Below are 27325 nucleotides of genomic sequence, written 5' to 3' on the forward strand. Positions count from 1 at the left end.
AAGAAGGGGAATGCTGACAACCATTTTTCATGTTCATTACGGTGTTGAGTTTGGTTGAAGGTGGAAGGCTTTCCAGATGTACTTGAGAGGGTGTGCTTAAGGCTCTGCCTGTTGTTCCAGATGCTCCTCCCCTTCAAGTTCCATTCTGAATTTCAATCCTTTTAAACTCCATCAGCTTTTGATTCGTTTCATGTTCCCACCCAATCCTTTTATTTAACTAATAATCTCCCCAGGTTTGCCTAAGCCCTAGGCCTACCACATATCTATGCCCGACACTGTTATCCACTGTTCCTCACCGAAGAACCAACTCCCCCAAGTCCCACTCTTGCTATACGCTGTGCCCTCCTATGCTGTATCAATTCCCACTCTTATCTAGAGTTTCGCTCCCTCTCCCCCCTTCCAAAGTGATTGCCCCTCTGCATTCCGGCATGCTGGCTCTAATCCCCATATTGACTTCCCCTGTTTGCTGAACAAAGCAGTTCCCTCTGATAGCTCCTCTTGATATTTACTGCTGAAACCCTAGGACTACCATCACCCACCCCAGGCTGATATAGGAGGACAGTCTTGACTAAGAATGAAGTAACCCCACTGATTAATTTCTGTACAGCTCCCGACTGACTTACTGGTAATCCCTGGACTGGCTGGATTTGACTTGCAGGATTGATTCAATCCTTGGACTGTAATAACACAGATCCCTGGATCATGATCAAACTAAGCACCTGACTGACCCCGACCCAACTTCTCACAATTGTCCATGTCATTCAGACTATGAAAACTTTCACCCATAGTGTGAAATCCCTGCCATAATGTATATGAATTTGATGCACAGTGTCATGAAGGGAATTTTCAGCCATTGAAAAACTTGTTACGTAGGGCCAGAGGCCATTGTATTAGGCAGAGAAGGCTATTTTAGGGGGTGGTTGAGGAGGCCTTAACAAGGCTAGCAGACAAGGAATCAAATCTTGTAGGCTGTAACCAATCTGCTAGAATTTAATTTTAAAATTGGCTGCAGTTTTTCCATGAATACAGAAGGCAGTACTTTTAGCTTTGGTTGTTAGTGTAACATGAGTGATAGCATGAATTGAATAGTTATGTATTAAAGATCATATGCATCTTTTTGAGGGGGAGTCAATGTGAGGCTGAACCAGTGTTTTGCATTTTTCATTATTACCTCAAATCAAAATTACTCCATTGTGAAATGTGAGCGCAGACTGAATATATATCAAAAGCTTTTTGTTTTGAGTATCTGAGATGCTAATAATTTGAGGTTCTGCAAGGTTTTACCATATTTAGAAGGCAAACTAATAAAAGTACATCAAATTAGAAATTATACAAAAGTCAGATTTTGATTTTTTTTCAGTCTTAATATCTCTTTAAATATATACATTTCTGCTTCTGGCTGATGACTACTTATCATTGTCAGTAAATAAGCTGTCCTGGAAGGGTTGTTATAAACAGGATTAAAAACATGAAGCAATACCAGCTGAAAAACACCATTAATGTGGGGAATTTGAGTACCTATATCAGCTCAATTGTCTGATGTATGCGTTCTCTTAGCAGTTGATTTTAGAAAACTAATTAGCACAATAGTGGAATAGATATTTTAATCAACCTGTTCAGACATGTTAAGCTTTATCTCTAGAGCAGGTGGGATTTGAACCCAAACTTCCTTGCCCAGACCTAGGGCCACTACTGCTGCACCACAAGACCTTGAAATAAAAAGAAAAAGAATTTGCAAATGGACAAACTGCAGTGACTGGGACTCAAATATGAGTCAACTGCAGGGAAGGCAGCTATGCTCACCACTATAACACTTTCACTGGTTCTCAATGACGGAATAAACATTCCAGATTTAGATTGAAATATTTGTTGCAATCAACAATATTTGAAACAGAAATATTAAAGTTCATGTGATTCTTTATAACTGTTTTTTTGAATAGTGACATTAATGTCTCTGTGAAAACTGATGATAACCAATGACAGAATTTGACAATTCATCTGATTCTGAGTAGTGGACAATTAAATCTGTTAGTGAACTTTTGTTAGCTTGTTAGGAGTATATCAGGTGCAATTTTTGAAGGATGACGCAGCATCCATGCTAGACGTGGAAAAGGCCAAGAAGAGGGAAGCTACTATTCCGCCGGGAGGATGAGTTGGTCACGTTATTTAATGATTTGGGCTTGTAAAAAGATGCATTGCTGAGAGGTGTGCTTACTCATTTGCCCAGTTGCCATCAGGTAAACAGGATTAGCAGAGAAAGTGGTCTGTGTGCGCTTGGTCAATGGAAGGTGTTGTGACCGTCCAGGAATTGCAGAGCAATAGCTGGAAATAGCATTAAGATACTCAGGGATAATCCTGAGCTACAATGAGGATCAACATTGGCTCAAGGAATGCAGGAAGGCAATTAAGTCCCTTCCTCAGCATCAAGTGTACCACTGAAATAGATGCCTCCCTAGATATCTTAGTGAATCAGTGTTACAGGAGACTGCACTTATTGACAGATGGTATCTGAGATATCTGCAATCTTTAAGCAAGATCTTAGACCTCACAGTTCTGCTTGCCATGCCTGTCTGGTAGGTATCAAGATCACTGTGGACTTGAACTTCTTAATCACTTGGCTGTGTTCAAAGATCAGCTGTAGACCTTTGTGGTATTTCTCCCATTGCATGTCACAGATCACCGATGCTATATTTGTGAAAGCTGTGCGGCATATATGCAGTTTCAAAGAACTGGCACTCATGGCAACAGGATTTACTTCCGTCTTTACATTCCTGCAAGTGCACTAGGAATTGCACCCATGTAGCCACCAAGGCATTAAATGATCAGCCAGTAAGATTTGCCAGTAGGGAAGTCTTCTACACCTTAAATGTTCAGCTGGTCTGCAACCACAACAAGTGCTTTCGATATGTGTGAGCTTACACTCCTTGCAGCTGCCAAGATGTCTTAATCCTCCAGCAGTCAACTGTACTGGGTTCCCATCGCTAAAACCATGTGAATAGTTTCCAAGGGACAAGAAATAATTGAAGCGATACATTAATACAACCAAAGCCAACTGCTCAGAACAACTACCACCGAACAGGCCATTGAGCTGCCTCAACTGTTTGGATGACACCTTATGCACATTTTTGCAAGAGTCCTGCACGTTATAGTGGTCTTATCTTCCAGAGATGTGGGCCTCAAAGAAGATGAAGCACTAGATCAACATAGTCCATTGGAGGAGGAGGATGCACATCAGATGGTGCCCAGGCTGTAGATCTTGATGGTGTTTCTCAGTGGCAGCACATTACAGCATATCACAGATCACTGATGCCATATTTGTGAAAGGTGGGCAGTATATATGCAATTTCAAAGAGCTGGCACACATGACAACAAGCAGGGTCATCTCCAATGTCAAATTATTCATCATAAACTTTAGGACACATCTAATGGAAACATGTTTCAACCAACATTAAATCTTTGCATAGGGACCAACAAAGCATGGGACACGTCACTCCAATCCTCTCAGCATCCCTGTTCAAAGATTTTATTACTTCTTATTTCTTTTGCAGTTTTGTCATCGAAGAGTGGAAGCTCATAAGCCTGCAATGTAGTTAATAATTAATAAATTACCCAATGAAAATCACTCAGTGCAATGAACAACACAGTGGCCCTTGTTGTTGGCCACTTTACGCTGGGCAACCGTTGCAGCCCTAGATAAGTTGAAAGCCACCAAATAACACACCAAAGACCTCGTCACAATATTGTGACTCGTTTGCTTTGTCATCTCCAGCCAGACCAACATGGTTTGACTGTGTGGCCTACTCATTCCACCCTCTGGAGACAAGATGCCTCAATATTTCTGGCCACCTTAATACTACCTCAAAAGACCATCAATGAGCCTTGCAGGTGCCCTAACACAGGCATCTGGCCTTTCCCTTTCCTGCTTCTCAGTTCTCCTTGACATTACATTGCAATACGGCAAATATTATCCCTTTAAATTGGGTCCATGCTTTCAGGCTCCTGTCACCTTCCCATGCTTATCATCTAACTTTCTGTCTCATGTGCCTAGTTTTAATGTTATCAGGTTGGGAGCTTCCCAGTTGTAAGCTTTCTGATCTCAGAGCAACTAACAATTAGTCTCCTCATCTTGGAACTCACCACTGCAATGGAATTGCAAACATGATGATATTGGATGCTATGAAGATGACATTTTGTATTTGAATTTGTTTCAAATTCAGTGATGTCTTTTTTAAATTATTTGCAAAATCACTTTTCTCAAAAAAGTGATTTCATCATATGATTTTAGAGATGGAATCCACGCTCATCACATCTTCTTGTTTGGGGGTGAAACATTTTATTTGAAACATTTTACTCCGTCTTTTTTATCACTTCTTGTCATCGGCCAAAAGAAGGTGGGCAAGATTTTCCTAAATCTCTGCTGATTCTGAAACTGACCCTAGGATCTGGAGAATAGCAGCCAGTAATAATTTCCAGAGATAGCAGGAACTGCAGATGCTGGAGAATCTGAGATAACAAGGTGCAGAGCTGGATGAACACAGCAGGCCAAGCACAGCAGGTCCATCCTGGTTCCTATGTTTCTTAACCTCTATTTAGTTCCTTGCTACAACAATATGCTTAGGTTTGTGAACTTTGCATACCAGACAATAAAGATGTAAAGTCATATTCTGTCAATCTCTGACAGAAAACAGATTGATGACTGAATGTGTTATACCAGCACACAAAGGGCTGGTGCCTGTTTGTTAAATGTTATCATATCAAAATCATTCATTTCATGTATTTCTCTTTGTTTCTTTCTAAAAGCGAGGACAGTGTGCATTTACTTTGAAGTCTGCTCTTTACAGTATTTAATGATGATCATGATGATAACAATAATCATGGTTATCAGCCTGTGCAAGTTTGCAGCCCCATTTTCATTTGTACCGCTTTTGTGCTGTTATCTAAATAACAGAATCCAATCAATGTTTGTAACTTAATTTAAATATCATTAATTAACCCAGAATATGGAGATGAGGTTTGAAATATAAAGGAAAGGAAGCAAGAATATGAATTGATAATGTGACTTTCACAATCTGAGGATGTTTGAAAAGCTATTCACAGCCAAGGAAATACTTTCTGAAGTAAAGTCACTTTTGTAATGTAGTGAAATGCGATTGCTAAATATCTGCGCAGTAAAGTTCTGCAAACAGTGAAAATAACATAATGTGTTCAGTACTATATATTTCAGGATTAATCTTGGCCAGGGTACTGGGAGAATTTTCTGCTGCTCTTTGAATTGTCTTTTGAAAGTGCTAAGAACTTGTTTTGACTACTTGAGAAGACAGATGGGGCGTTCCAAAATACAGCACAGTGATAATGCAGCAGTTCCTCAGTATTGTTTTGAAGGGTCTATTTCTTATATATTTTAATGAAAAGTTTTGAAAGTGTTTGTAATATTCCAGATGTTAGGCTTTGTGCAAAACAAATCACAGCTGAACAATTTTAAAAGTAGTAAAATAATAAGAAACCCATTTACTTCCTGAAATTTTTTCTAACTTTTGTGTCATTATAGAAAGTAGCCAAGATGTTGCTAGGACAGAATCTAGAATAGTCTAGAATTGCGTGAGAACCTAGTTGGTGAGCTTTAATAGAAAGGCCAGATTAGTCACAGACTATTCAACATGTTCGCCAAATGCTTTACTATATGTGAGCAATACCATGGAAAATCAGCTAGTACTAAATAATTATTTTTCCCTCAAATATCTCTCTGTTACGTACAAAAAGGTTACATTGAAGAGGGATGTCGGCCAAAGTTCCCTGTATCTTAGTAAAAGTGTTAAGAAATATTCAAATGATTGCAGACACTGACTAGCCCAGGGATTTTATGTGTTGGTTATAGGGAGTCTCACTGTAACTGGTGCTTGACCCTAATAACATTGAGTTAATTATTCTCTTATGTCTGCTGTCAGCAGTGCAGCTTCATTCTTTGTTTATCATACTAATTAAAAAAAAACTCATGTTTGCCTCAAAACCAGGAACATAATCAGTTTTGAAATACTTTGGGTTTCCTTTTGGAGCATGATAAAAATGAATTGCTATCACCAAAGGGATAGATTTGACTATATGATTAGTTATAAAAGAGCTGAAAAACTAGCTCTTTGGTTTACAGCTTAGAGGTGATGTTTCCTGCCTCAATATTTAAATGTCATACAGTTGTATATTGTCATTATCTTCAACTGAGTACTGTGCTTACATGATTGGAGCAGGGATGGGGAGCAGATAAGAGGAAGTAGATGTGTGTGTGTGTGTATGTGTGTGTGTGTTTGTGTGTGTGTGTGTGTGTTTGTGTGTGTTTGTGTGTGTAAGTGCCCTCTATCTCAGCAAAAATTAAAACCATACCTCTGACACCTGATTAACCTTTCTTATCTTATTTTGCTAGGCATTCTGTGGCAAAAAAAACTAATGGTAGTTATTTTCAGGTTTGAAATTACCTGCAGAGAACAGTGTTGCAAGTCTCTTAGCACCATTAGAGTTCTGCCTTGCAGCATTCAGTGGTGGAATTGTTAAAAACTAATGGCCTGACTTCAATTCACAGAGGAGACCTTGGTATACTGTGCCTCAAGGCATTCTTATTTATTCTATTTGGTGGCGCTGCCAAATAACTATTAAGTAAAGTTCATTTAAACAGATCACTAGTTCCCTAGAAATGAAGCAGAGACACCTGGGAGGCAGATGGCCTTGCATGATGCAATGAAACTATTATTTCTTCTGTTTACTTTCTGCTGCAAGATTTTTAAAATAGATAAAAGTTTTTTTCAAACAATAATTTAATATATAACACTTTGTGCAAAAGTAAAGACTATGCTTGGGAAATATACTACAATCGAACAAATTAAATAGCTTTATTGAGCTATCTATGCACTGCAATAGACTGTTCTCTGTTGCATGATGCAAAAAGACTACATTGTGTCGGTGTTGGACAGAGAGGGTGCCAGTCAAACAGACTCGTTTATCTTATGTTATTTAAAACTTCTTGAGCATTGTTGGAGCTGCCCTCATCCAGGCAAGTACAGACTATTTTGTCACATTCCTGACTTGAGCTTTGTAAATGGTGAACAGGCTCTGGGAGTTACTGCAAAATTCCTAGCTTCTGATTGGCTCTTGTAGCCACAATTGGCACAGTTCAGTTTCTGTTGAAAGGTAACCACCAACATTTTGATAGTGGAGGTAATGCCATTGAATGTTGAGGGGAGATGGTGAGTTTATTTCTTGTTAAAGATGATTATTGCCTGGCATTCTTAGAGACAAATGTTATTTGCCATTTATCACCCCAAGCCCGAATGTTGTCCTAGTCTTGATGCATGTGGACATGGACTAGATTCAATATCTGAGAAGTCATGAAAGTTACTGGGCCATCATCAGCGAACATTCCTACTTCTGACCTCATGATGGAAGGAAGATCATTGATGAAGTGGCTGAAGATGATTGACCCTATGCTGTGGAGCTCCTGCAGTGATGTCTTGGGGCTGAGATGATGGACCTTCAATAAGTACTACCATCTTTCTTTGTGCCAAATATGGCCCCAACCAGTGGAGAGTTCTCCCCCCCATTTCCATTAGCTCCTTGATGCCACATTCAGTCAAATGCAATCCCGATGTCAAGAGCAGTCACTCTCCCCTCATGTCAAGAGGTCAGCTCTTTTCTCCATTTTTTGAATAAGGCTATAATGAGATCAGGAGCTGAGTGGTCCTGGTTATTAATGTTATTAACACAATAACCTAATTGTAGCAATCACTCATCTTAAACTTCTTGTGGACTAAGATTATCTCTGTGCTCTTGAATGAGACTAAATTAGAACATTTAACTTAAAGTCCTGTACAAAAGTTATATTGTGTAGTAATTTTAGAAAATGTATTTCTATCATGAATTTGATGCTCCTGTGTGATGCAGAATTTAGAAATGCTATACAGCATACTACAGTAGCATTCTATATGGGTTTACAACATTGCATTCACAGTAACGGCAACTTATATGTATTTAAGGCCTTGAAAGCAATAAAACATCTCATAGGTGCTTCACAGAATCAGTATAAAGCAAAATTTGACATGGACTCACTAGTGGTGATACTCGAACAAAAACAAAGTTGCTGGAAAAGCTCAGCAGGTCTGGCAGCATCTGTGAAGGAAGAAAACAGAGTTAACGTTTTCAGTCTGGTGACCCTTCCTCAGAACTGTGTGTGGTGAAAACTGTTTCGGATACTGGGTTGGATGGTACCTCTTAGTCAAAGAGGTGGGTTTTAAGGAGCACCTTAAAGAAGAAAGTGAGGTAGAGACAGATATAGAGGTTTATGGAGGGATTTCAAGAGTTAAGGACAAAGGCACCTGCAGGCACAGCCACACGGGTAGCACATTAAAATCGGGAATACTCAATAGAAGAGAATTAGATGAGCAAAGATATTTCTGAAGATTGTGTGGCTGGAGGAGATTAGAAAGTAGGAAGGAGTGACATCATGATACAAATAAGGATGAGAGTTTAAAATCAAAGTGTTAGGACCATAAGAAATAAGAACAGAGTCAGCCATTTGGTGCTCTGAACCTCCTGATTGGACACTCATCACTTCCATTTTCCTTCACTTTCCTATCACCCTTGATTTCCCTATTGATCAACAGCTCTCAATGGCAGGAAATTCCAAAAATTTAGAACCCTATGAGAGTAGAAATTTCTTCTCATCTCAGTCTTTCATTGGACCCCTTAATTCTGAGACTATGCCCTCTGGTCCTAGGCTCTCCAATGAAGGGAAACATCCTCTCAACAGTTACACTGTCAAATCTCTTAAGATTCCTACGTGTTTCAATGAGGTCATCTCTCATTTTCAAAATATGATTGAGTAGAGTCCCAACCTGTCTAATCTTTACTTAAAATATATAGATACCAAGGATCAAGCTACTGAACCTTCTCTGAACTGCCTCCAATGAAATAATTTATTTTCTTAAATAAGAGGACCAAAACTGCCCAAAGTACTCCTGATGTGGCCTCATCAGTACCTTGTACCATTGCAGTCAGACTTCCTACTCTTCTACTCCAACCCTCTTGAAGTAAGAGCCATTCCATTAGCCTTCCTGATTACCTGCTTCACCTATGTGCTAGCATTTTGAGGTTTTGTGCACATGTACTTCCAATTCACTTTGTGTGCAGCTTTCTGTAGTTTCTCTCCATTTAAATAATACTCTGTTCTTTCGTTCTCCCTTCCAACATGAACAACTTCACATTTGTCCACATTATAGTCCATTTGCTAACTTTTTGTCCACTTACTGAACCTATCAATTTCTCTCAAACTGTATCTTTCTCACAACATACCTTTCCACCTATTTTTGTATCAACTGCAAATTTGACTGCAATGTATTCACTTCCTTCCTCAAGTCATGAACGTATATTGTAAGCAGTGTGGTCCCAACATTGATCCCTCTGGAACCCCACTGGTCACAGGTCGCCAACCAGAAAAAGAACCCCTAACCTCCACTCACTGTTTCCTGCCCATTAGCCAATTTTCTATCCACACTAATATACTACCTCCAACACCATGGACTGTAATCTTTTGACTTAACCTGTTGTGAGGTATGTTGTCAAATGCCTTCTGAAAGTCCAAATACAACACATCTACTGGTATCCCTCTATCCACTCTGGTTGAGACTTCCTTGAAAATGTCTTTTTTTGGTGTAAAGACCATGGCAGGGACATCTTGAAGCAGTCACTGCTTCTCCACAGGGAGACAGAAGAAGAATTCCACATCTGTTGTGCTGAATCAGGCTACAATAAGACCATAAGGCATAGGAGCAGAAGTAGCTCATTCAACTTATCAAGTCTGCTCCACCATTCAGTGAGATCATGGCTGATCTGATAATCCTCAAATCTTCTTTCTTGCCTTTTCCCCATAACCCTTGATTTCATCACTGATTAAAAATCCCAGCCTTGAATGTACTTAATGATCCAGCCTCAACAGTCCTCTGCAGTAAAGAATTCCATGGATTCGCTATACTATGAGGGAAGAAATTCTTCCTTATCTCTGTCTTAAACATGCAACTCCTTACTCTAAAGTTATGCCATCTGGTCCAAGACTCTCCCCCAAGGGGAAATAATCTTTCCACATCTACCCTGACAAATCCCCTAAGAGTCTTGAATAATGTCACCTTTCGTTTTTCTAAATGGTAATGAATACAGGCCCAAATGCCTCAATTTCTCCTCCATACAGTATGAGCTAAGTGAGCCTTCTCTGGACTGCATCCAAACCCAATATATCTTTACTTAGATAATGATCTCAAGATGTGCAAACTAGTTAGATTAGCCATGGCAAATGCGGGTTTACAGGGATAGGGTGGGTCTGAGTGAGATGCTCTTCAGAGGGTTGGTGTGGACTCAGTGGGCAGAATGGCCTTCTTCCACTCTGTATGGCTTCAATGATTCTAACTGTTAACAGTATTCCAACTGTGATCCGCCAACTGCCTTGTATAACTTGAGTTTAGCACAAGGACTCCCAAATCCCTCTGTTCTGTAGCTTTCTGTATCTTTCTCCATTTAAATAATATTTATTTCCTCTATTCTTCTTGTCAAAGTGCATTACTTCACATTTTCCCACATTATATTCCATTTGCCAAGTTTTTGCTCACTTGGTTAAACTCTATATACCCCTGTGCAGACTCTTTGTGTCATCTTCACCACTTTCCTTCCCATCTATTTGTAATCTGTGTAATCTGCAAACTTGGTGATAGTACATTCACTTTTCTCATCAGTCATTAATATATATTGTAAATAATTGTGGCCCCTGCACTAATCCCTGTGGTACTCACTAGTTACAATTTGCCATCCTGAAGATTCCCTTATCTAAAATTTCTGTCATTTATTAATTAGCTAATCCTCTATCCATGCTAATTTACTACCTCCAACACCATGAGCTTTAATTGAGTAGCTGATGTGTGGTACCTTATCAAACACCTTTTAAAGATCCAAACATATCCATTGTTTCCCATTTACCTATTCGGTTTATTACCTCCTCAAAGAATTCTAACAAATCTGTCAGGCTTGATTTCCCCATTGTGAAACCAAGCTGCCTCTTCTTGATCATATTATATATTTCTAAATGCTTTGCCATTCAATCCTTTTTAATATACTTGAACATTTTCCTTATAGCAGTTGCTAAGTTAACTGGCCTGCAGCTACTTGCTCTTACATCCTTCCCCTTTTGAATAAGGGTGTTACATTGGCGGTTTTTACAATCCATTAGGGCTTTTCCAGAATCTAAAGATTCTTTGACCTTTGTCAAAGTCACAGCAAAAGCTGGTCTAATCAATGATGACAATGTCCTGTGAAAGAATAAAGGAAGGTCCTTGAAAATGATCCTAGCTAAAGTTGGATAAATGTATTTCAGAAATTCTTGGAGCACAGGACTTTGGTCCTTTGCACTGTAGCCCTCTGCTCATTTCATAAATGTTTCAAGTTGTCAGTTAAAATTCATATTTTTAATTTGAAACATCAATTGTATACTGGTGTTGCAGTCATGGAGTCATACAGATGTACAGATGGAAACAGACTCTTTGGTCCAACTCATCCATGCCGACAAGATATCCTAAATTAATGTAATCCATTTGCCAGCATTTGGCCCATATCCCTTTAAACCTTTCTTATTCACGTACCCATCCAGGTGCCTTTTAAATTTTGTAATTGTACTAGCCTCTACCACTTCCTCTGGCAGTTCATTCCATAAATGCACCACCCTCTGTGTGAAAATGTTGCCCCTTAGGTCCCTTTTAAATCTTTGCCTGCTAGCTTTGGACTCTCCTACCCTGGGAAAAAGACCTTGACTATTTGCCCTATCCATTTCCCTCATGATTTTGTAAACTTCTATAAGGTCACCGCTCACCCTCTGATGCTCCAGGGAAAATAGCCCCAGCCTATTCAACCGCTCTCTATAACTCAAACCCTCCAACCCTGGCAACATCCTTGTAAATTCTTTCTGATCCCTTTCAAGTTTAGCAACAGTCAAGTTGTCATGTGGAAAGAACATGCACTGAAATGTCGATATGAGCAACTTCAGCATCAGGAGCAAGTCAGTGATCTATTTGGAAATATAAAAATTTGAGAGAGGTAAAAAACATCTGGTATGACTCAAGTCAATTGTCTTTTTGTTCTAGTCTTTAAAGATTTTGCAGATGTTCAGTCCTTTAATTGTCTTAAAAGAAAGTCAGGCTTTATTGTTATTCATATGGCAAATATTCAAGCTCAAACACATTAGATAAAATGTTTCGGAGATGAAAAATTCTCTATCACTCTGAATTAATTGTTCTTGTCTTCGTCTTATTAGTTGGCACAAACCCAGACCTGCATTTACACACGCACCATGTAATTTAAGAAGTAGCTAATATGCTTTATACTTTAATAAATGAAGATCCTGAATTGTGAGGTTGATATTTTACACAGGTAATGAATAGCTCCTATTTCATCTAATTATCCTATTCTTGGATGCCCAGATATTACACTTTGTGCATGAAACCATTGACTATTTATTTCCATGCAAAAACATTGCACATGTGAAGATTTGGCATGTGATACTTAAAAAGAGCAAGTCTGACTGCATATTCAATACAAATCTGCAGAATATGGCTGTCAGATCTTCTCAATTTTTTGATGTTTATGCAAAGCAAAGTGTATGCGCTTTTTAAATGTGGTATTACCATTGAAAATTCTTTTACACAATTTTGTTGAAGCTTGAAAATCTACTTCATTTATATCATTTATATTTCATGATGGTAAAGTTTTTTTGTCCAATCCTAGCTTCCAGAAGTGAACTGTGTTATGCCCAGAACCCAGGTGAGGTTCACCAATTAGTGACAATTCGAGATGGGATACTCCAAATTATTAAGCTTCTGGGTGAGAAGAGATGAACTTTATTCTTTATTCACCTGCCTCTCAGTTGGTTACAATAAGGTTCATTTAAAAATAGATTCCCTACAGTGTGGAAGCAGTCCATTTGCCCATCAAGTCCACACCAACCCTCCCAGCCCCACCAGCTAGCCCGCACATCATGGGCAATCCACATAACCTGTGCATCTTTGAACTGTAAGAGGAAACCCACACAGAGAACATACAAACACTTACCCAAGTGTGGAATTGAACCTGGGTCCCTGGCGCTATGAGGCAGTAGTGCTAGCCACTGAGCCACCATGCCACTTTTCCCTTGATTACTTCCCTTGTGAATACTTTTGTCCAAGACCCAAATGAACTTATGTTTTAGAAAGATCTAATTTAAGTAGGCTTTCTTGCATTAACAAAGAGTAATTTATTAATTACTAAACATGAGAAAAAATAGTAATACAATACATACACAAGATTAGAAAGAAAAGGCAAGTCCAAAAAGATAAAAGTTAAAAAATGATATATGGATCAGACTCAGAATTGTTCACAAGTAGATAGTTGAACATTCCAGCTGTTATACAGAAAGTTACCACTAGCGTTGACATTGGTAATTAAACATTCATGTTTATGATCGTTACTTTTGCAGATTGGTTGAGATTCTGTACTTCTGATTCCTTTTGACTGTGATTAAATTAAAAAAAAACAGTTGGGGGAGGTGATGGCTTAGTGGTATTATCACTGAATAATGTTCTGGGGATCCAGATTCAAATCCCACCACAGCAGATGGTGGAATTTGAATTCAATATATATCTGGAATTAAGAATCTAATGATGACCATTGTCAATTATCAGGGGAAAAACCCATCTGGTTCACCAATGTCCTTTAGGGAAGGAAATTACCATCCTTACATGTGACTTCAGACCCACATGTGGTTGATTCTGAACTGCCTTCTGGGCAATTAGGGATGGGCAATAAATGCTGCCTAGCCAGTGATACCCTCATCCCATTAACACATAAAAAGGAAAAGAAATAAAGGATTCAAGGTGAGATACAATCCTTTTGCAGTCCTGTTTCCCTTTCTCTGGCTGCTTGATAGCTGACTTTAGATGCAGTACATGGTTGACTAGGAGATACTCCTTCAACTTGTAGCCTTCACAGCACGCTAACACTTGAACCCAGGCTATTACACATGAGAACATTGAGTCTCACTTGCACATTGCAACAGAGTTGAAGGTGGCTTTTTAACCCCTGTCCTTCTGAATTCTTCAAAGGAAAAAACACAAAATGTCTCTGCAATGTACAATATAATCTTCAGGGAATGGTTTGCTGTTGAGAAGGGGTGGGTGAAGGTCTTCAGTCTCTCATTATCTTTATAATCACAAGATATTATAGTCGAATCCTTTTTGACTTGTTTCTTCCTCCTTTGAATGACTGTTGTTTGAAGTTCCCTTTGATCTGGGCGTGACATTCTGTGGGTCTCTCTCCAGGTAGCCACCTAATTTGCATCCATGACCATTTTTGGCTTGAAATAACTCTTCAGAGGCTGGCATCCCATCACCAATTACCTTTTATTTACAGAAGCATAGCCCTTCACACTAACACTGCGTCTCACTGAGTCAGCCATTCATGGGGCCCAATATCCCTGACATTCATCCTTTTATGTTAGCTAGGGCTCCCAGGGAGGGCTGAAATGGGAAGCTGGAGCTAGACTTAGATCATTCTCAATAGTGTTACAATGCCAGAAGTACTGTACCATCCACAAATGGATCTCAAACAAACCATGCAGCAGTGTTTATATTTTTTAATTTGCTTTAAAAATAAAATCTTGCTTTGATCTACCTTCACCTATTTTAGATAACTAAAGACACTCAATGTGAACATTCATAAAATTGTCCTAAGAGCAATGAAGTACAGTGTAGATAAGTATAAAGTTGTCACTTTGGTAGGAAAAGAAAATGGTAGAATATTATTTAAATTGTAATCGATTGGGAAACATCAAAGTATAAAGAGACTTAAGTACCTTTGTACACTGTTCATGCAGATGCAGGAAGCAGTTAGGAAGGCTAACGTTATGTTGGCCTTCATTGCAAGTGCGTTTGAGTACAGCAGTAAGGAAGTGTTATTGCAACTGTGCAGGGCTTTGGTACCTGGAGTATTTTGTGTAGTTTTGGTCTCCTTACTTAAGAAAAAATAAACTTGACATAGAGAAAGCTCAGCGAAAATTCAACAAGCTGATTCCTGGGATGGCAGGTTTGTAATGGGGGAGTGATTGGATCAACTGATGCTGCATTCACTGGAACTTAGGAAAATGAGAAGGGAGCAGGAAATGGATTTGAGGATTATCAGATCAGCCATGATTTCATTGAACTGCAGAGCAGACTCAATGGCTGAATGGCCTACTTCTGCTCCTATATCTTATAGATCATATTGAAACATATCAAATTCTGACAGGACTGAACAGATTGGATGCAGGGCTGGCGTTTTCCGTAGCTGGAAGCCCCACGACAAAGGGCCATAGTCTTGGGATAGGGGGGTAGGACATTTTGAACTGAGCTTTGGAGAGATTTCTTTACTCATTGAATGGTGAAACTGTAGAATTCTCTGCCATAGAAGGCTGTTTTTAGAGGCTAAAGATGTCAAGGGGTATGGAGTGAGGGGGCAGAGAGGGAGAATGGCATTGAGAAAGAGGGTCAGCCATGATCATGTTGAATGGTAGAGCGGGCGTAATGGGTTGACTGGCCTGCTTCTGCTCCTATTTTCTAAGTTTCTATGCTTCTATGTCAGAAATTTATGGGAAACAAGCTCGTGATTTAAAAATTGCTGTAGGCATGGGCCAATTTTCCCGCTTAGTTTTAGAGAATCAGATTTATAATGACTCCTGAAAATTAGCTAAGATTACTTAAGAATTGTGATTTCTGTAGTAGAAGGTTTACATAAAATCAATTACTTTTAAGAAGTCATTAATTCAGGATTTCTAAATTTAGAGCTGCGACTAAATGGAACATTTTGTAACTGAAGTAAACACTGAATGTATTTGACTAAAACAAATTGCTATATGATATAACAATTATAAACTCACAAAGATTTCTGTTATATGGGTAGTGGTGCTGAAATGGTTTATACTGAAGATTGCTTTAATCCCTTTTGTATTATGCAATAGATTTCGAACCGTACAGGCTGCATTTTTAAGACAATTTCATTAAATCACAACATGTGACTTTCTGGTATAAAGGTACCAGCCTCATCTTCAGTCTCTGTCTCTCTGTGTAATGGAGTCAGTCAGATATTTGTCTGTGTAAAGTACAACAACATCAATAAGCATAGAAACCAAACCACGTGTCAGTCTGTGATATTGTAGCCTTGTGAAATATTTGCATTGTAAATAAACTTAATACATCTGACTCAAGAAGAACCCAACTGTGTTATGTATTTTGCAGACAAACATATACAGTAAACCACAAAACAGAATCAAGTTCCACCCTATTGATATTCTAAGGACTTGACTGGGGAAAGACTGACATCATAGGATCACCTATAGAACTAGTCTGTTATCCTAGGTTTCTCAATAGTCCTAGCAACAATATCTCTCTTACTAATGTAACTCATCCACGATTGCTATCATACAATAAACTAGAAGTTTGAATGTTCCAATTATTCAGGACCTTTAAGAATTTTATTCTTCTGAACTATTGTAAATTTACATCGGAATATCGCTTTTTTTTAACTCTGCACAAATTTTGATCTAACCATGATTCTTCTCTGGAAGCCAGTCATGTGCTTGTCACAATTCAATTAGGTATGAAAAGCCATAGCAATTACATTAGAAGCCTGCATTAGAAGCATTTTGGAAGTCTTGCTTACACCACATAGCAAGCAATCCCTTTTAATATTGACTGCAGTTAATAATTTTGTACCATTTCCACTCATCAAAGGTTGCCCAAATGCCCTGCTGCTTGCACCAGTTCAATCAGAAAAAGGTCTAGATTCCACTTCTGAGAACCTTTCCCCAAGATAAGTGGATCACAATTTAGTAAAACATTTCCTAGGGCACTCGAAAGCTTAGGTTTCGGTATTTCCACAATATTATCTCTGAGTAAATTACACTGAGCTTCTTATTTAAAAAATTGACATCAACCAGAACCACAGTATAGAACTGAAACCTGGGTAAAGTTGAGCAACTATTTATACTGTAGCAATACAATAAGTAATGGATCAGTCCAGTCATGTAGTGATAATTGCACCAACAGTCACTGAAAACAACAGCTCCTGTCATTCACCTTCATCATCTAACTCATGTCTCCAAACCTTCCATTAAAGATCAGCTGCAACAGTTGACTTAAAGTGGTATTCTGCTCTAAGACCATACACTAATCATAATTTAATATGGAACATTCAAAATAAAACAACTGTTGGATTCCAAATAGTCTGGTAAGATTTATTAGCTGAAAATAGAAAGGGTCTGAGTTGAATTTGGTATAACTGCTGCATTATTTTAACTTAAAAGAAGAAAATAAATATTTTGTTGTCATATTGCGAAAGTCCAAATTACAGAAAGAAAAAGACCCTCGTTTATTTAATCATACTCTAAGGAGAATCCAAAGAGCTTCACATCTATTGCATTACTTCTTGAAGGAAAGTCACTGATGTTATGCAAGCAAATGAATCGGTCAATTTGCCGACAGAAACTTGCCATAAAAAGTGAATGAAATGAACAGTGAGAAACAATCAACTGTTAAAGTATCTGATTGTTCAGTATTTAAGCATTAAATTCCCAAGTGTCTATATTGTTCACATGGCTTAATATAAGTTAATAGGCAATGTTTTTAAATTATTAAGAATTTTCCATAGAGCTGATTTTGATCTTACCTGCCCTGTGAGTAGAGAGATGGATAGTTAGTTAAATCATTCTTAGTCCTTTAACCTGATAAATTCCTGCTCATTTCCTGCTAATTCAGATTTCAATCTGTTTGTACAAGGCAATAATGGCACTAACCAAAAACCAAGACTGTCCTTCTTTAAGTGGACAGATTGGAGAGTGACAATATAATCACCCTGACTGCAATTTTAATCCTGATCTGACTAGAGTAACTGCTGCAGCTTTCCAACCACATGAGGATAGTGGAAACAGAATCAGAAACCAGAAGAGACCACTTAAGACAAGTTTCATTTTTCTTGAGAGGCCATAGGGAGTTAAAAAGAAATTTTACGCCTTCCCTGACCCAAATTAATCTTCGTTATCTCTCAGAGTCTTCTTCCTGTGACTTTCCTATCTATTGGGAATCTTCCTTCTTGTCCTCACTGGTAGTGACCCTGCTGCCTGAGCCTCTATTCTTACCCACCAGCTACTACTGTTCTCCACAATTTCAGGTGAGCTGCTGAAAATCAAAAAGCAGCCCTTGAGAAGATCTCTTGACATTCTTCTGACTGCCTAACAAGTGGTCGGGCTTATGCATCATATCCTGTAGAGTTAGATTATGATTGAGAGCATTTTAAGGTATACCCATTTAAAGACAGATAAGGAGATAGCTGATACGTTTCAGATACCTGTAAATTTACTGCTGTGTGCTAAAATAGTCAAGTGCAATGTTATTTTAAGTCAGTTTAATTTTTTAAGGGCAAACTTTTGGTTAGAAGAATGGAGGATGTTGCCATATGATACACAAAATAAGAACCCATGGTCTAGAGAAAGTATTGCAGAATTGTGAAGTACAGAGGAATCTGGATTTCTTGGTACATGAATCACAAAAATGTAATATACAGGTGCATCAAGTAAAAAAGAGGGCAGATGAAATGTTGCTTATTCCAAGGTGAATAAAAGTAGGAATGTTTTGCTACAGCTTGTATGCAGCATTGGTGGGGCCACATCTGGAGCACCATGTACAGTTGTGATCTTATTCAGGAAAGCATGTAATTGCATAAGAAGTACTGGAAAGAAGGATTATGCATCTGATTCCTTCGAGAGACTGGAACCACAGGACACAGTTAAAATAACCAGTCTCCCATTTAAGATGGAATGAGTAGAGGTTTTTTTTTATCTCTCAGAGGGTAACTGATCTGTGGTTTCTCTTCCCTCGAGAGCAGTGGAGTCAGGATCATTGAATATTTTTGAGATTACAGTAGATAGATTATTGATCAACAAGAAAATCAATGTGCGTAGAGGGTGGACAGGAAAATAGAGGCCACAATCAGATCAGCCATACTCTTATCAAATTACAGACAGGCTGAAAGGCTGACTTCATATATCAGTATCTTCTCACTGGGGTATGGAAAAACAACTAGCATAAGTTGAAAGAGGAAGCTCCCTCGGTTAGAACCAGGAAAGAATTTTATTTTAGAAACTTTTAATTATTTTATGTACCAGTATTCCCCCAATCATTTCTTACTGGCACAGGAACAGAGATATAAAGCAGCACAACGTTATGTATAATATATAAATTGCTCTGGGTATACCTGTATCAGATTTTTTTACATGAACATGCCTGCTGCCTGCTGAAGAGAAGGACTTGTATTTACATTGTAGTTTTCACATGATGTGGATGTACTGAAGTGTTTTGAAGCGAATGATCTAATTTTGATGTGGAGTTCTAACTGTTTTGCAGACAAAGGAGAAAGGAACAAAAGGTTCACGTATGCAGCAATGAAATAACTGCCTAGATAATCTTTTATCATCTTCTGTGCTGGTGCAGTTAAAGGATAAAGGGTGGCCTGCACACTGATAAAACTCTCCTGTTACTCCTTGAAGAATACCATGGGGCCTTTTATGTACACATTAGTGGATGGACTGGCATTTAGTTCTATCAAAAATGAGGTAACATTTGTTTGTGTAGCATCACTTCAAAGTGATACTGCACCGACAATGTAAATTTCCTAGCGTCAGTACGTAGTCTATGTAAATTTGCCAGAGCATCAGCTGTCAGCGCTATTGCAACAATTTTTCCCTCGGTGCTGTTCAGAGCTGCACCAGAGGGGGTCTCAAATTGATGACACTCTGACGCAGAGAGAAGAATTTCACCACTGAGCCAGGCAGATACAGTCATAGGGTCATACAGCACGGAAACAGACTGTTTGGCCCAACACATCTGTGTTGACCAGCATCCCAATCGGATACATTAATTATCGGACACGAACTGTAGAAGAGCAAAACAGCTGAGTTCAAATCCCCATGGGTTGGCTGTAACTTTGATAAGCTAGTTGGGGCCAATTCTTCAATGATGGAGAAGCGATGTTAAGAGAAATGAAGTGATGTTTGAAGTGATGTGCAAAAGAAGAAAGGGTGATGTGAGAAAAAATAACTTATTTACACAGAAAGTAATTAGGGTATCAAATGCACTGCATGCAAGTGTTGTTCAAAAGGCATTCAAAAAGGTATTTGGATAGAAAAAGACTATTTGGATAGAAATAATGTGTAAGGCTTCTGTGGCACAGTGGTAATGTTCCTACCTCCGGGCCAGGAGGCCTTTTTCAAGTCCCACCTGCTCTAGAAGTGTGCAATAACATCTCTGAACAGGTTGATTAGAAAAATATCTGTATGGGGAGAAAGCAGGAGATTGGCACTCGGTGATGATGTTCATTGGAAGAGCCAATGCAGCATAATGGACTGAATGACCTCCTTTTGTGCTATAACAATTCTGAGACTCAGTGATTAGAGAACAACCTTGAAGACTATACACACACTTAGAATCAAGAAAGAGAATCCATACATTTGAAGGATTTAAAGAAACAATTTACCTTGTTGCGATGGCATTAAGGGCCAGGCTGCATCATCATAAATATGTATATTTACAAATATAAGAACATCTTTATAATGAAGTGTCACCCATGCTACCTATGTGTCAAATGATCGTCAGTGAACAGCCTTGCAATGGACAGAAGACTATTGTTGACACAATGAAGGACCAACAAAACTGTCCTGAGGAATGCATGCTGATTGTGCAATTAATTAATTTGAAACACGTAATATTTCAAGGTAAAAGATATTGAATACTGAAAACCTAGAAGTAATTTGGAAACTAATCGTATAGTTTTTGAAAAAAAAAATCACAACAGTTCAAGTTACCTGTGCTGGGTGTAAAATAGTTAGATTGCAATAGGAATGATAAACAATTAGAGTGCATTAGTCGGTAGTTCAATAAGGCCCAGATTGTAATTTGTACTATGCTTTGCTAGGTGTGGCCATCAGACAGGAAACAGGCAATGTCCTTTCTTTATTACTGTTAGTATTAAGCAGCTCTTATTGAGGACAATAAAAACATTACACATTGTAACCTTATTTTCTTTTGTATTATTTAACAGCTGGCTGCCCAGACTCACTGATTAAGGAAGTGCATCACTTCAGAATTCTTGGGAGCGACCAGGTGAGTGCATTGTTATAGGTGTATTGTCATAAACGAGAGCATCTAATGAGACCATTTCTGGTATGTCTCCAAGGAACTGAAGTTTGATTTTTGAATTCGAGTATCTTAAAGTGGAGAAAACATCAGTCGTGACAGGTTATTCATTGGTACATTTGCTGTCTATCGATACTTTTCTGCTTCATAGTTCTGTATTCCTTGCCAGCTTCATAAGTGTCCCAAGAATGGTTGAAACCAGTCTTTCCACAGATGGATAATGAAGTTGTATAACAAAGAAGATGAATAATAAGAGATTGGATTTCTGCTTTAATTTATTGATTTAAATAGTTCTAATTTGCCATAACAGTGACAAATATTGAGCAATCTCTAAAGCAAAATGAAAGTAACTCCACTCAGAGTTTGAGATGAATGTGAAATTTGTGTCCCTGGGCAAGTTGTCATGTAAACCCAGGGTGATTTACAAGTGATGTTATTAATATCTTTAATAAACTGTAGGTTAAAATGTAGTAGAGGCTAAAGCAGTTTGAGTTACTGCAATGGTGACCATAAAATTTGGTCATCTTTCCTAATACTGCCCTATGTGGCTCACCGCAACATGTAATCTGATAGTGCTTTTATGATGCACCTTGAGACATTTTATTCCATTAACTCATTACAAAAATGTACATACTTTTTTATGCACACTTTCTATGGGGCTATGGTTATCATGCCAGGAGCTCAGAGGTGTGATTATAGATTCCTGCCTCCTGGCTGACGGGAGGCATATGAATGGAGATGCTGCCTTTGTAGGTTTGTTTCTAAAAGTAACAGTAATAATTGTAACAAGGTCAGCCAGGTGAACTTCACAGAATGTGTTCCCTGATTGGGGCTGTTAACCAGATTCAATCAGGTAGCCCTGGCTGACAGATATGAACAGGAGTGTCAAAAGTTATGCTGACTTTGAGAGGTGGCTCTGAGGAAACCAGACCAGTGTCAAGTACTATGCGTGTGTAAATAAAGCGTGACTTGGTGACGGGATACCAGCCTCTGTGGAGGTATTTCAGTGGCAACGAGAGAAAAAAATACACTCCGGAAGAAATTCACTTGCAATAATCGTCTTTGAGTTGGAGTAAGCATTTCTGGCATCATGGCATTATTTGGGAAGCTTGAATCATTCAATCCTGCCTTTGAAGACAGGGCCCAATATGTGGAAAGAATGTATTTTCTTTCAAGGCAAAAACGCATTGGGGCAGATGAAAAACAATGAGTAATTCTCCTGACGGCTTATGGACATACAGCTTTTTCATATTAGGAGCCTAACGTTTCCAGATACTGAAACCTTTCAAGAGCTGGCAGATTTACTTAAGGAATATTATGACCCCAAACATCTTCTACTTCTGAGACGCTATAGGTTTTACTCAGTAGTTCAAGAACCAGGGGAATCTGTATTGGGATTTTTGATAAGGTTAAGACGTTTGGCAGACACATGTGATTTTGGTTTAACCCTTAATGAGATGCTGAGACACCATTTTGTGTGTGGGATTAATGGTGTAACCATGCAAAAGCATCTACTAGCTGAAGCCCAACTGGACTTGAAACAGGTACTACAACTGACTTTGTGATTAGAAAATGCAGCAAGTGCAGCATATGAGCTACAAGGTATGCTTATGAAAATGGACACCCTCACCAGGCCAACTGAGCTTGGGGTACATCACTTAATTAAAGCCAAATATATAGCCTCACTCAGGACATATCCGAAACAGAAGGACTCAAACAGCATCAGGAACACCAATGCCGGACATAAGACTCCTTGAAGTGAAAGAGACAGGGGAAAATGTTTGTGCCAAAACCACAGTCGACACGAGGTCAGGTACCATGACATAAAAAGCCAGGGCATGTGAGGCAGTCCTAAACAAACAAATGGACCACATGAAAGCAGCAAATTCACATGCAGGGCAGGTACAAAACACACCTAACCCCTTAGAACAGTTGGAAAGGCTGTCAGAATCTGTGGGTTCTCCCCTCACTATTTGGCATTGAAGAAACTTCGGAGTCTGAGATGAACGTGGTGCATGTCACAAACTCAACACCTTTACCGCCTGAAGAAGAGGATGAATTTTTTGTGAGACACTTCGGACACAAAGTGTGGGCTACAGTCTGGTACATGCCGCCCATATCCAAGGCTGAGTCGAAGGAACTAGACCGGTGCAATAACACCCAGGAGAAGCTACAAGAACAGGCCTAGGTCCCCAGACTTAGAAGGGGAGGGATTTGTGACTGTAACAAGATCAGTCAAGTGGACCTCGTAGAATATGAGATCCCTGATTGGGGCTGTTAATATGGTTCAAGCAGGGAGCCCTGGCTGACAGATATAAACAGGAGAATCACACGTTCTGCTTGAGCTATCGGAAGAGCCTGAATACGCTGGGACCTTTTGCCTGGAGTGTCGGAGGCTGAAGGGTGACCTTATAGAGGTTTATAAAATCATGAAGGGCATGTATAAAGGGAAGAGTCAAGACCATTTTCCTAGGTGGGGCAGTTCAAAACTAGAATGCATGGATTTAAGAGGAGAAAGGAAAGATTTAAAAGGGACCTGAGGGATAACTTTTTCACGCAAAGGGTAGTACATGTATGAAATGAGATGGCAGAGGAAGTCATGGAAGCAAGTACAATTACAACATTTAAAAGGCATCTGGATGGGTACATGAATAGGAAGGAATATGGACCAAATGCTGGTAAGTGGGACTAGATCAGATTAGGATGTCTGGTCAGCGTGGATGAGTTGGACCAAAGGGTCTGTTTCTATGCTGTATGACTCTATGACTCTATGAGCCGGACCAGTGTCAAGTACAATGTATGTTTAAATAAAGGGTGACTTGGTGACAGGATACCGGCCTCTGCAGAGTTATTTCAGTAACTAATTATTTTCATAAACTAATTATTTAAATCAATCTATGTAGAACTATCAAAATGTCTCATTCAACCAGACGTGGAACTTAAATGTAACTATCATCAACTTACACAGTCCTACATGGCATTAACAGACAGGTCTGTGCAGTTGTTTATGGTCCACACAGGAATGCATCTAACCTTTTTCATTTCACCTTATTAATGTATTCTTCCATTCCTAGTCCCTTGTTCATTGATATAGATTTCCTTTAAATTCATTGACTTTTTTTCTAAATAACTACTCCGTGTGGGAGCCTTCTAAATTCTAATCAGTCTTTGGGTAAAGAACCCAAACCCAAATTCTCCTGAATTCCCAATTGGATTTGTAGGTGACAATCTTTCATTTGTGACCACTAATTCTGAAACAACATCTCTGGTTCTACCCTAGCAAACCCTTTCATAATCTTAAAGGCCTACATGAGACCATCCCTCAGTCTTGTGCCTACATTCCTGAACTCCATCTGTTATGGAGTGGCCATCACCCTGCCCTACCAGATTCAACGTCACCTCATGGGGATAAGGATGGCTAAGAACAGAGTCTGAGGAAGGGTCATTTGACCCAAAACATTAACACTGACTTCTCTCCACAGATGCTGCCAGGCCTGCTGAGCTTTTCCAGCAATTTCTATTGTTGTCAGGGACAGAACCTCTCTGCTGGTCTTGGCCCATTCCTTTTAAGAGATATTTTCTGCTTTCAGCAGAAAGATGAACACTTATCAACCCCATGAAGACAAGCACAATGCATATGCTAGTGCAGCCCAGTAGTCCATGAGAGGGGAACACAAATGTCTCCTGTGTGAGATTGTTCTCAAGGGACCTTGCTGGAGTCATCAATCACAGATAGGTGCCTCTCATTGAGATCCAGTGATGTTTCTTGCCAGACCCTATTGCCGCTGATTGAGTGGTCACTCCCTTACCATCAAACTTATCCTCTTGTGCTTCCACATGCACGGTGCAAAGGGAAAACATGGAATGGATTGTCCACCCGGATAGATGGAATGAGGTAATTGATGTACTTGTAGTGTTACATTCAGTTTCTGGAGGTATCCCCAAGTTGCTGACCTCCTCTGTAATCTCTGTACAGGCTCTGTCAGTTGAACTGGTGGGGAGGGGGGGATGGGGGGTGGGGGGAAAGAGGAACTCTCGTCCTTGCATAGAGGAGAATCTGCTGGGAGATATTTCTGTGTTGTGCGGCCATCCAAAATTTACTTTCTGCCATTCTCTCTACTACTTTCCTTCCTATTTTAAATTTTCCTGGCAGCCCAGGAGACAAGCAAAAACAGAAATTTCTGGAGAAACTCAGCAGGTCTGGCAGAATCATTAGAGAGAAAACGGAGTTAATATTTCAAGTTTAGTGACCCTGCTTCAGAACTAATATCCAATTATAACGAGAGCTGTCAGTCCTTATATGGCAGTTTAATCTGATACTGCCTCTTCTCCATTATACCTACTGACTGTGAATTGTCCAGCTCCAGAACATTGCATGCAATGAGTAAATCCCTACCCAAGCAGAAGAGGTTGCTGCTTCTGTTACTGTGGGACTGTGGGCTTGTAGTAAAATTCACACCTTTGTCTTTGCAACTATTTGTATATTTTATAAAATGATGTCTTTGAGATGCCTGTGTATGACAAAATTATGTAGCAAAAAGTATTTTCCCTGAAACCAGAGGTATCAGTAATTACTGCATATCATCCCTGTTAACATTTTCTAACTGTAAAGTGAAAATTATTAAAACTGTTTTGAATGTTTTTTTGAACTAAAAGTGAAGCTTGCTGTGGTGCATTGCTTCATGAAAAATGGCAAGTTATTTGGAGAACTAATTCCAAGGTGGCATTTCAAAGTTGCGGTAAATTAAAGGAATCAAGCTAGGTTTAAGAAAATGAACAACATATACTAAATTCACTAATAAATTTTGCAAAATTTGGAAATCAAATCACAACTAAATTAAGATACTTCACTCCTTTAACCAAAAGTATTTTTATTAAGCAATTTCACAAATGGTTGAATCCAATACCATATCTAATCTACGTTGCCATTACACGGCAGAATTGAATCTGTATCACTGCAGAAGCAACAGGCAGAATCTTGAGAGGCCTGTATGTAGAGTAAGAATTAATAGCTTGAGTCTAAGAGATCATGACATAATGGTGATGCAAGATTACATGGCTAGAGTGAGAAAGAGCTTATGGAGGGATCCAGGGTTGAATCTTAGGTTTGTTTGCATAAGGCCGAGTTTCATCAAAAATTTGTAAGGGACTCTGCTGCTGGGCTTAGGGTGTTTACTCATCATGTCTTACCAAACTGATGTCATCTTTACGACTCCACCCAACTGCATCCCTCATGTCCTATTCCGGTCCCAAATTACTATGTGCCATTCCCCAAATAAGTCTCCATTCAATGGATATCTACCAAAACTCCAGCATCCTTTGCAGCCTTGCCATCTTTAAAAGACCATTGCGTACATGGACAAGTACTGGCATGTCAAAACTACCCTGCTCAGTCAAGGACATTAGCAGAAGATGTCAGAGAAGGGTAAGAATGCACTACAATTCACCAATGGAGGCCTGGAGGTCCTGGTTGAGAAATTGAAGCAAAAAAGAAGATTCCTCTTCCCAGAGGACTGTGAGAAGAGAATAAACCATGAGAGTCTGACAAAATAAAAACCAAAAGAACTGCAGAAGCTGTCAATCAGTAACAAAACAGAAATTGCTAGAAAAACTCAACAGGTCTGCCAGCATCTGTGGAGAGAAATCAGAGTTCATGTTTTGGGTCAAGTGACCCTTCCTCAAACCCTTCCCTAGAATGACCCGAAATGGTAACTCTGATTTTTCTCCACAGATGCTGCCAGACCTGCTGAGCTTTTACAGCAATTTCTGTTTTGTACCAGAGTCTGACAGCCTGACCTGAGGTTGCCACACAGTTGAGTACCATTTTCACTGTCCAGACAAAGGGCCAGCCATGCCTTAAAAAGGTTAATAACCTGTGCCTGGGCAAGTGCCACACTCTCTTCTCTTTGTGACTTTCCACCAAGGAGCAGAAAGATCAGGTCAGAACTCTGTTCTATGCAATCAGATCTTTCACGGATGGTGTGGTGACCAAACAAAGGAGGGGTGAGACATTATCTTTTTACAGGAATGACCTGTGGCAACCGCCTACCTGAAAG

At 39.2% G+C, this 27325-nt stretch overlaps 1 protein-coding gene across 1 annotated transcript in view; it reads left to right on the top strand.

Annotated features, from left to right (window-relative positions):
* prkn (parkin RBR E3 ubiquitin protein ligase) overlaps nt 1-27325 on the top strand; it is a 451923-nt gene that overhangs the window by 286833 nt on the left and 137765 nt on the right. The window contains exon 6 of the mRNA XM_048600945.1: nt 21175-21236. Coding sequence (XP_048456902.1) covers nt 21175-21236 — 62 coding nt within the window. The remainder of the gene's footprint in view (nt 1-21174; nt 21237-27325) is intronic.

This window comes from Rhincodon typus, chromosome 9, assembly GCF_021869965.1.
Source record: "Rhincodon typus isolate 14 chromosome 9, sRhiTyp1.1, whole genome shotgun sequence".
Classification (NCBI taxonomy): domain Eukaryota; kingdom Metazoa; phylum Chordata; class Chondrichthyes; order Orectolobiformes; family Rhincodontidae; genus Rhincodon; species Rhincodon typus.